Source organism: Hemitrygon akajei, chromosome 7 (assembly GCF_048418815.1).
Source record: "Hemitrygon akajei chromosome 7, sHemAka1.3, whole genome shotgun sequence".
NCBI lineage: Eukaryota > Metazoa > Chordata > Chondrichthyes > Myliobatiformes > Dasyatidae > Hemitrygon > Hemitrygon akajei.
Window position 1 is genome coordinate 103,813,129 of NC_133130.1, and position 11,900 is coordinate 103,825,028.

The 11,900-nt window shown below is 38.4% G+C and overlaps 1 protein-coding gene across 5 annotated transcripts in view; it reads left to right on the forward strand.

Annotated features, from left to right (window-relative positions):
* Window positions 1-11,551, forward strand: part of LOC140730755 (FERM domain-containing protein 6-like) — an 86,053-nt gene extending 74,502 nt beyond the window's left edge. For 4 of the 5 annotated variants that reach the window (XM_073051603.1, XM_073051608.1, XM_073051605.1 and 1 more), the window contains 3 exons: window positions 3,709-3,828; window positions 6,111-6,190; window positions 7,382-11,551. In XM_073051603.1, coding sequence (XP_072907704.1) covers window positions 3,709-3,828; window positions 6,111-6,190; window positions 7,382-7,663 — 482 coding nt within the window. In that variant the 3' untranslated portion in view covers window positions 7,664-11,551. The remainder of the gene's footprint in view (window positions 1-3,708; window positions 3,829-6,110; window positions 6,191-7,381) is intronic. The other variant, XM_073051606.1, reaches the window with a different exon arrangement.
* Window positions 11,552-11,900: the final 349 nt, after the last annotated feature.

Consider the following 11,900-nt stretch of genomic DNA (forward strand, 5'->3'; position numbering starts at 1 on the left):
TGCTTGTTAATTCCTCGAAGAACTCTTAACAGATTTGTCAGGTTTGATTTCCCATTATAGAAACCATGCTGACTTTGATTTATTTTATCATTAGTCTCCAAGTACCCCGAAACCTCATCCTTAATAATAGACTCCAACACTCTCCCAACCACTGAGGTTAGGCTAACTGGCCTATAATTTCCTTCCTTTTGCCTTCCTCCCTCCTGAAAGAGTGCAGTGACATTTCCAATCTTCCAGTCCTCTGGGACCATGCCAGAATCAAGTGTTCTTGAAAGATTATAACCAATGCATCTGCTATCACTTCAGCAACCACTCTCAGGACTCTGGGATGTGGTCCATCTGGTCCAGTGACTTATCCACCTTAAGACCTTTCAGTTTGCCTCGCACTTTTCCCTTTGTAATAGCAATGACACTCACTCCTTCTCCCTGACACTCACAGACCTCTGGCACATTGCTGCTGTCTTCCATAGTGAAGAATGATTAAAAGTATTCATTAAATTCATCTGCCATTTCTTTGTCCCCCATTACTACCTCACCAGCATAATTTTCCAGTGGTCCAATATCAACTCTCAACTCCCTTTTATTTTGTTTGTAAAATGTGTGCAGGATAGTTTTTTGCAGCAACTAGAGAAGAGGTACCAACTAGAGACGGGGCAGTGTTGGATCTCCTGTTAGGGAATGAGATAGGTCAGGTGATGGAGGTATGTGTTGGGGAGCACTTCGGGTCCAGTGATCGCAATGCCATTAGTTTCAATATAATTATGGAGAAGGATAGGACTGAACACAGGCTTGAGATTTTTGATTGGAGAAAGGCTAACTTTGAGGAGATGCAAAAGGATTTAGAAGGGGTGGATTGGGACAGTTTGTTTTATGGGAAGGATGTAATGGAGAAATGGAGGTCATTTAAAAGTGAAATTTTGAGGGTATAGAATCTTTATGTTCCTGTTAGGTTGAAAGGAAAGGCTAAAAGTTTGAGAGAGCCATGGTTTTCAAGGGATATTGGAAACTTGGTTCGGTAAAAGAGAAAATTCTACAACAAATATAGGCAGCATGGAATAAATGAGGTGATCGAGGAATATAAAGAATGTAAAAAGAATCTTAAGAAAGAAATTAGAAAAGCTAAAAGAAGATGAGGTTACTTTGGCAAGTAAGGTGTAAGTAAATCCAAAGGGTTTCTACAACTATATTAATAGCAAAAGGATAGTGAGGGATAAAATTGGTCCCTTAGAGAATCAGAGTGGACTGCTATGTGTGGAGCCAAAAGTGGGGGGGGGGGGGGATATTGAACAATTTCTTTTCTTTGGTATTCACTATGGAGAAGGATATTGGATTGTGTAAGGTAAGGGAAACAAGTAGGGAAGTTATGGAAACTATGATGAATAAAGAGGAGGAAGTGCTGGTGCTTTTAAGGAATATAAAAGTGGATAAATCTCTGGGTCCTGACAGGATATTTCCCTAGGACCTTGAGGGAAGTTAGTGTAGAAATAGCAGGGGCTCTGACAGAAATATTTCAAATGTCATTAGAAACAGGGTTGGTGCCAGAGGATTGGCGTATTGCTCATGTGGTTCCATTGTTTAAGAAGGGTTCTAAGAGTAAACCTAGCAATTATAGGCCTGTAAGTTTGTCATCAGTAGTGGGTAAATTAATGGAAAGTATTCTTAGAGATGGTATATATAATTATCTGGATAGACAGGGTCTGATTAGGAACAGTCAACATGGATTTGTGCATGCAAGCTCAGGTTTGACAAATCTTATTGAATTTTTTGAAGAGGTTACTAGGAAATTTGACGAGGGTAAAGCAGTGAATATTGTCTTTATGGACTTCAGTAAGGCCTTTGACAAGGTTCCACATGGAAGGTTAGTTAGGAAGGTTCAATCTTTAGGTATTAATATTGAAGTAGTAAAATGGATTCAACAGTGGCTGGATGGGAGATGCCAGAGAGTAGTGGTGGATAACTGTTTGTCAGGTTGGAGGCCGATGACTAGTGGTGTGCCTCTGGGATCTGTACTGGGTCCAATGTTATTTGTCATATACATTAATGATCTGGATGATGGGGTGGTAAATTGGATTAGTAAGTATGCAGATGATACTAAGATAGGTGGCGTTGTGGATAATGAAGTAGATTTTCAAAGGTTGCAGAGAGATTTAGGCCAGTTAGGAGAGTGGGCTGAAAGATGGCAGATGGAGTTTAATGCTGAAAGTGTGAGGTGCTACATTTTGGTAGGAATAATCCAAATAGGACATACATGGTAAATGGTAGGGCATTGAAGAATGTTGTAAAACAGAGTGATCTAGGAATAATGGTGCATAGTTCCCTGAAAGGGGAATCTCATGTGGATAGGATGGTAAAGAAAGCTTTTGATATGCTGGCCTTTATAAATCAGAGCATTGGGTATAGGAGTTGGGATGTAATGTTAAAATTGTGCAAGGCATTGGTAAGGCCAAATTTGGAGTATTGTGTACAGTTCTGGTCACCGAATTATAGGAAAGATGTCAACAAAATAGAGAGAGTACAGAGAAGATTCACTAGAATGTTACCTGGGTTTCAGCACCTAAGTTACAGAGAAAGGTTGAACAAGTTAGGTCTTCATTCTTTGGAGCGTAGAAGGTTGTGCAGATGATTTGAAGGTAGGTTAAGGGGCAGCTAGTTTTGAGGAAATAGAGAGGCTACAGAAGGACTTAGACAGATTAGGAGAATGGGCAAAGAAATGGCAGGTGGAATACAGCACTGGGAAGTGTATGGTCATACACCTTGGAAGAAGAAATGAAAGGGTTGACTATTTTCTAAATGGAGAAAAAATATGAAAATCTGAGGTGCAAAGGGACAGGGAGTCCTCGTGCAGAGAACCCTAAAGGTTAATTTGCAGCTTAAATCTGTGGTGAGGAAGGCAAATATGATGTTAACGTTCATTTCAGAGGACTAGAATATAAAAGCAAGAATGTAATGTTGAGACTATATGAAGCAGTTGGAGTATTGGGAGCAGTTTTGGGGCCCCATATCTAAGAAAGGATGTGCTGAAACTGGAGATGGTTCAAATGAGGTTCACGAAAATGACTCCAGGATTGAATAGGCTTGTCATGTGAAGAGCGTTTATAGCTCTGGTCCTGTATTCATTGGAATTCAGAAGAATGAGAGGTGACCTCATTGAAAAAATATTGAATAGTGAAAGGATTTGATAGAATGGATATACAGAGGATATTTCCTATGGTGAGAGAATCTAAGACCAGAGGACACAGCCTTAGAATAGAGGGGCATCCTTCTAGAATGGAGATGAGGAGGAGTTTCCTTAGCCAGAGAGTGGTGAATCTGTGGAGATTTTTTGCCATAGGCAGCTGTGGAGGCCAAGTCTTTATGTATATTTAAGGCAGAGGTTGATAGATTCTTGATTGGTCGGGACATGAAGGGATATGGGGAGAAGGTAGGAGATTGGGACTGAGAGGAAAATTGGATCAGCCATGATGAAATGGCGGAGCAGACTCGATGGACCAAATGGCCTAATTGTGCTTGTATATCTTATGGTCATGGTTGGTTCATTAGCTAAGGATAGCTTGTATACTGAAATAAATGTACAAACTTTGTATATTTATGTAATACACTGTGTATAATAGGCAGAAACACTGATGAAGTGGTATGCGGTTTTATAAAATTGTATCATGTTTAAATCAAGATTCTTCAATAATAAAGTACTTCTATTTTCTGTTACAGAAGAAGAGGTACCTATCAATAATTTACTTAGGATACCACATTCAAACTGTCTGATTGAAGGTGAATCTGTCGACGACACCCTGGAAGAAGAGGATTATCAGCAAGGCGAGTCAGAAATTGGTAACGACTATTTATTATATAGTGACTTTCACTTGGATATGGAAAGAGGCTGGTCTCAAGGTCCATACCTTAAATGGATGGAATTTGTTTTATGCACTTACATTGCTTTTAGCATCATAAAACATTAGAAGACAATTTACGCAAATAAATACTTATCAAATAATACTTCACGTGAAACCATAGAAGTAGCTTCCCATTACTGCATGGGTTTCCTCCAGGTGTTCTGATTTTGTCCCAGTACCAAAGGTGTATGGGGTAGGATTTGTAAGTTGTGGGCATGCTATGTGGGAAGCATGTCAAAGCATCTTCACACTATGTTTATTGTTGAAGCAAACACATTTCATTGTATGTTCCATATAAAGCTAAACTTTAAAATTTTTATTTAACCATAGAACAGGACAGTGCTGTACAGGCCCTTCAGTACACAATGCTGTGCTGACCTTTTAACCTACTCCAACATCAATCTAGTCTTCCTTCCCACATAGCTCTCCATTTTTCTTTCATCCATGTGCCTTTCTAAGAGTCTCTTAAATGTCTCTAATATATATGCCTGTACCACCATGCCTGGCAGCATGTTCCATGCACCCAGTATTCTCTGTTTAAAAAAAATCTTGCCTCTGACACCCCCCTCTGTGCTTTCCTCCAATTATTACAAATTATGCCCCCTTCTTGTTTTAGCTATTTCTTCTCTGGGTGTCCACTCTGTCAGTGCCTCTCATCATCTTATACATGCTATCAAATACATATTCAGGCAGTAACAGATTTAAGGACAAAATTAAAGCAAGTAGTTAAAAGTAAGGAAACTTTTAAATTGTCCACTTAAGTTTGTTACAACTTTGGTACTGAAGGCATATGTATCTATGGTGAAGTGAAGGAGATTGGGGATCCTCAAGAAGGTGGAATTGGGAAAGCTCAGATATCTCAAGAAGGTTGCAGAACTGGAGGAGAATACACACCTGGCAAAGAGTGTGAGGATATGGGGGGGTTTGAAAAGCAGTGCAAGAATCGGATCAAGGCAGCATGGTAACATAGTGTTAAGACAACACTTTACAGTAGAGCTGACCCTGGCTAATTCCTGCCACTGCCTGTCATATACATTTTCCCTGTGACCCCGTGGGTTTCCTCTGGGTGCTCCAGTTTCCTCCCACAGTCCGAAGACATACTAGTTGGTAGGTCATTGTAAATTGCCCCATGATTAAGCTAGGGTTAAATCAGGGATCAGAGATTTGTTTTCTTGCAGGCATACACAGTAAATCCAAGAAACAAAATAGAATCAATTAAAGATAGTACCCAACAAACGAACAAATTGAAAAAGACAACAAACTGTGCATATACAAAAGGGAAAATAAATAAGTAATAAATATTGCGAACATGAGATGAGCCCTTGAAAATGAGTCCATAGGTTGTGGGAACAGTTCAGTGATGGAGCGAGAGAAGTTGTCCCCTCTGGTTCAGGAGCCTGATGGTTGAGGGGTAATAGCTGTTCCTGAGCCTGGCGGTGCAGGACCTTAGGCTCTATTACCACCTTCATGATTGCAGCGGAGTGTAGAGAGCATGACCCAGGTGGTTGGGGTCCTTGATGACGAGTGCTGCTTTCCTGTGACAGTACTCTGTGTTCAGTGGAAGAGACAGCTTTACTGTGATGGTCTGGGCCATATCCACTGCTTTTTTCAGTTCTTACAGCAGATTGGTTATTGCTCCTGATCTGGTACATTCTGAATTATTCAGCCTTTACCAGGTAATCTTTTCCTTGAAAGATGTTACAGAATTCTACAGAGAATGCCTATTGCTGAGGATGCTAATATTATTTTTCAACTTAAGGATGATAGAAACCCCTGTTATGTCACTTTCGTAACACAATTGGACTGCATGCTAACAAATGATAACCAGAGAAGTGACCTTAACAATACTGGTCAAAATCTTAAAGTGCTAGAGAAACTGAATAGGTCAGGCAGCATCCATGTAGGGAAATGGACAGTTGAGACCTTTCATCTGGACAAATGAAGCATCTCAATCTAAAATTGTGGACTGTACATTTCACTCCATAGATGCTGCCTGACCTGCTGATTTCCTCCAGTGTTTTGTGTGTTGCTCCAAATTCCAACGTTTGCAGTCTCGTGTGTCTCCTGGCCGAAATCTTGTCCAGTTACAGTATCTGGAAATGTTTCTAATAGAGTCTAAAACAATACTAAATAGTACCATTATGAACTGATATTCTACTGGAAAATGATAGATTCTGATGCTATTTTATCCATGAATTGACAGTCTGTTTAATTTTATAGGTATTAGTAATGAACTCATTGAGAGTTTATGTGATCCTTCAGTAAAACTTCAAGGGCATAGTGTTAACACACTCTCACAGGTATGGAGCGGGCTTTAACATCTGGTTGAGAAACTGTTATCCAATTCTTTGTATTTTACATTCTCTGAGTAGTTCAACATGTACTAAATTTATGAGAGCTCATCTACTGTTTTATTAGGAGAGTCTGTTCATTGAAACACTTTGCCTAGAAATCCTGGTTATCCGAATGGGAGAGTCTAGGACCAGAGTGCACAGCCTCAGAATAGCACTTCCTTTTAGAAGAGATGAGGAGGCATTTCTTTAGCCAGAGGGTGGTGAATCTGTAGAATTCATTGCCACAGATGTCAAGTCATTGGGTATACTTAAAGCAGAGGTTTGTAGGTTCTAAGGGTGCCAAAGGTTACTGGGAGAACAGAAGAATGGGCTTGACAAAGGGAAAGAAAATGGTGGAGCAGACTCAATGGACTGAATTGCCTAATTCTGTTCCTGTGTCTTCTGGTCTCATTGTTATGCCACATGTGTACCTGTAGCCAAATTGATTAGTGACTTAGACTGACAGAATCAACCTGTTCAGAGTAGCCATGGCAGATCAGGGCCTGAGATTTGGGCAATTGTGGAGTTTTGAGTAAAACTGAAGGGAAGGGTTGGTGCTGCAATTGAAGGAAAGTGATTCAATACCCAGTAGATATTCCAGTACAACTGTGTGCCTCAGTAGACCTTAATGGCAGGTGATCTTAGAACAGGAATAGATACCATTGAGCACTCTCAGTATGACTCCCACACCAAGTTGTAGAAGTGCATTGGAGAATTATATCAGCCACTGCAGCCTTGATATAGAATTTGCTTTGTGGATGATTTCTGCCAGAAAGAGTTTGTTGAATATCCAGACTGAGAGTGAGTGATTTGTAAATAAGTACATTCCAGTTTCACTTCAGGACAAAAATATTTTTAGGAAGGTCAGGAACCGAGAAGGAATAGGATGACTTTGTGTGGGAGAAATTGTGTCTCACTAATTTGATTGTTTGGCACAAGCATTTACAATGTTGATCAACAAATCAACAGTTTGGGTCTCTTTTAATTTTACAAGGTGAACCCATCTTTTTGCTTTATTTCCTATAACGTGTTTGTAATACCAGTTTTCCTCTGGTAATAACAGGGTTATAAACAAAAAAAATAGTGCAGGTACATCCCAGGGTAGAGTAAGTTTTCAGAACTTCAAATGAATGAATAAATGTCTCTTCATCTTTACAGGCCTCGCGTTCTAAGTCAAGAAACTCAACTGATCGGCACAGTCAGAGTTTAGATGATGTACGCTTGTACCAACGACAACCACCTTTGTGCTCTACTTTGTCTTCAGACAACTCTCAGAGCTACACTTTTGGCTGTATCTATGAGGACAAGGATAGCCAATTTTGTTATACTTATTCCACAGCAGATTGTAAGACTAAGTCCACTTTCTATGGTAAACGTTCAATGAACTGTCTGTCCTTGGATCTTCTTGGAGATGAACAACTAATGGAATTTGTGGTGTAATTAAAGACTGTATAAATACAATGGATATGTTCACTAGCAAAACTTGGACTGATCTACTTTGAGTATTAAAGAAGGAACACAAAATATTCTCCAGTAAGAGCCCACACTGAGTAAACATTCAAAAACTTGACCCTTAAAGTAATTATTGCAAATACCTTAATGGATTATTTTATACCTCATCATCCTAGCTGAAGACTCGCTGTCAGAGCCAGCAGCACTTATTGCAGTATTTTGGAACTTGCTGTGGTAATGCTGTAATGAATTTTATACCTAATTCATATTTCAGAAACCAGCACATTTTTGTTGATGGTGACCTCTGCAAGCAATTTGACATTTGTCCAAATGAGAAAAATGCAGATAGTGCAGCAAATTTGTGAGGTGTTCCAATACTGATGAATTGGGAAGCTGTGAATTATATAGAATGGAAGTGGAATTAGTTTCACTGAGATACAGTGAAAAACTTCTGTTTGCATGCCATCGTGACCTTCATTCATTACTCCTTCAGCTATAAGACCAAATTGTGTTTCAGGAGTAAGCTAACCTGAAAGTTAACTTTTAACAAACTATTCAGCAAGGAGTATGAGAAGGATAGAATATTTTCTCCAGAAAATTATTGACTGTTTTATTTTTACATTCCTCTCTGCTTTAAAGAGGAATTTAAATATGTGCTAGTAAGTAACAATGAATGATTATGCTGATTTTACAGATATCTTTAATGGATGGTAAAAGGACTGATGCTTCAGATGACAAATAATTGGTTATTACTTTGGCATCACTGCAGAGTGATGAATAGCTGAGTTAGAAAGGAAACTAGAAGTCCAGCCATGATGGGTAATACTGTGGTAATACTGCATAACAAAGAAAAATTGGAGGCATACTACGTTGGTGCTGGAATGTGTGACAATGCTTGCAGATTGACCACAGCACTTATCTAGGCTGTACTGGTTGTTAACACAAACAATGCATTTCACTGTATCTTTTAACATACATGTGATAAATAAATCTGACTCTAGAGGTGGTAGAACAAGTATCCACCTTAATGACTAAATAGTTTCAAGTAAGGTTGTACTGAAATTACGAAAATCATCATTCTTAAAATGGAAGGAAAGAATCTCAGTCCAGTCCAAAATGTCGACAGTTTATTCATCTCCATAGATGCTGCCTAACCTGCTGAATTCCTCCAACATTTTTTGTGTCACTCAGGAGAGAATCCACTGCAGTTTCATATTCCTGCCTACCTCTTGATGTTACTTTTTCTGTTTCCACTAGATAGAGTTGTGATATAGCTTGTGATAAACTGAGCCAGATTGTGCTGGTGTATTCTGGAAGTGTTCATTTGAAACAAACTTTTCAGTAATATTGTAATGTAAAAATTAAAATTATGTAAATTATCACTCCTCAGACAATGAATCAGTCCAAGGCAGCAAGGAAAAACTTCAATATCCAATACTTAGAGAGGCTTAACAGCAAAATTATTGTCTAGGTTGCTAAAATGGGGATTATAGCTGGCAGAGGGCAAATTGATGAGAAAGATAAACCCACCTGATATAATCTACACAGATCTACATGATCAAAGTATACGTCTTTGACAACGTTGCAAGTGATGGACCATCACAGAATCCTCGTGGAAAGAAATGCCATGGTCTTGTTTTCTCTAGTGGCTGCAAGCTGGGGAACCACGAGTCACTGTAATCCATCAGAAAGAACAAAATTGTACTTCACCACATCTTGTAACCTCACGGATGAACCATATACCTCATTCTAGTATCAACGTCAAACCAATATCTGGTTTCTCACTGAGACATAAGAAACAGCATCAAACATATCTGAAAATGGGAGCTGTTTCCGTGAAACTACAATGGAGGATGGCATGCATATGAGCGCATTTAAGCAATCCAAGACCCAACAGATTGAATCAAAACTGTTGTCTTGCAGTGTTGACACATGAAAGCTGCTGAACTACGGAGAAAGCTCCATGAATATTCCATGATAGCATGAGTGTAAAAGATGAGGCTGAACTGTTTGCTACCATCTTTATCTATACAAGGGCAGAGTAGATGAATGATCCATTCTAGATAACTCATGTGGCACATCTTAGTTTATATTGTTTTAACGCCACTTGGTTTTGATTTCATTAAAATCTTAGTCTCAACTTGGATAAAAGAGTTGAATTCCAGAAGACTGACATAAAAACAGAAATTATTGGATTGTTGCATCAATGGGAATCAGAGCAGCAATTCCTTAAAAACAACTTGGGACATGTACAGCAGGTACACAGAACCAAGCAATCCAAGTTCTCTACCAAGCCATAAACCTCAACATATATTGCCTTTTCTTTGTGCCCAGCAGCGCTGAACCTAATATCACTCTTATATACAGAACCTAATATACAGCCGATATGTTGACTGTACTTCTTCCTATAGATGCTGCCTGGCCTGCTGCGTTCCACCAGCATTTTGTGTGTATCACTCTTGAGAATAGCTTCATCACAGACTGCAGTCCTTCAAGAAGGCAGTTTTTTTTTTAATCAGCTTCAAGGTCAGCTACTAATGGGCCATGAATGCTGGCCTTCCTAAAACTATACACAACCTGAGTATGGAACAAAAATTTCCTGAACACAAAAAAAGACTTAATATGAGGAATTGCATTGCCCTGCTTTTCAGAGCAGCCTTGATGCTGATGCGTGCCTAACTGCCTTAAATGTTCTTCGGAGTAAGAGAATATATGACTAATGCAGTCCACTGTAAAATAATGAAAAGTTAGCAATATAGACCAAATAACCACAATATGGATGATTTGAAGGTGAGAGTTCAGATACTGAGATGAAGAGAGGCAGAATTAATTCCTGTCCTTATTATATTTATTACTTTGTAATGTGCTTGTTTAAAAAAAACTTTAAAGTGATGATTATTCAGCCCTCTCAAATGGAACTGAGCATCTAGTCTGTGTCTTTGTCCTTTCTCCATATTCTTAAGTACTTTGTCCTTTTATATGTTTACCTAGTTGTTATTTAAGCTCTGTCTCCAAGTAATTTATATTACATTCTAATGCCCCTCCTATGTAAGATTTGGACTTTATCTTCCCTATTCTGGTAAAAACACGATGGTTTGAGTGCTTTGTAAATCATAAACACTTGGTCCAGGTCGCATTTTAGTTAACATTCACTGTTTTCTCTGTGACTTCCTTTGAGGTACTCTAACTGAATGCCGACATCCTGACGTGTTGCCTGCAACCTGACAGTACGTGAGCAGCTAGGATAAATCAACCAGATTAAAAATGTTAATATTATTTACATTTTTCCCCTATAAGCCAAATATTGTTTTCTCCTAAACTCCTTTCCCTTTATCAATTGCCATGCAGACTTGCTTTCTTTTCCTTCTTCATGTATTTTCTTGTTCACTTAATCAAACACACACACATTGGTAGTGCTAGTATGTTGTGAACTGAGGAGCTGAACGTGCAAGCTGTTGTATAATGAATTATTTATATTTCTTTCAAACCTGCATTATGTTCTTATAAACCATAATAACATTTGTTACCTAGTTTGTAGATTTGGAAAATCTATATGTACACTTCCTCGAGGATTGCTTTAAAATGCTGAAGAACAATCATGTTGTATTGTTTAGAACTTTATTACAGTATTATAAATAAGCACTGATAATTATGCAAGTTATGTTTATTTAGATGTTGAAGAAATAGATTATGTTTGTCTAAACCCCTATTATATTTGCTGGGGGGGTTAAATATTTGTTATATAGAACAGTTGAATTGTTATTTGTATACATTAAAGATCTAGTTTTAAGTCTAAAATATTTTACATTCACTGACGCCCTTTCCATGAAAGGACCTTTATTATGCAGATAAAATAAAACATAAAACTTAAAATTTCATGCTGTATTTTTTTCCAGATTGGGCAGATAAATATCTACACAATTTTTCAGCTGTTTTGTTACTTTGTAGGTGTTCTTTCAGTTTCTGTACATTAACTAAGCAATTGTGATTCCCAACAAGTGGGAATCTATTTGCCAGTATTTAGCTAACAGCTTTGTACGTTTTGATCTGTTGGTAATCTTCATCTCCCTCATCAAAAAGTGCAGAAAACTGTTTCAGATCATTGGTTAGTCAATATCAGAATGTTATTTATTTCAACTCTTACCATTATTCTGTCAATTCCCCAATACTAAACTGCATTCCCTCTCTGCTTCTTAAATTCCTTTATTGCACTGTCCTACCAGTC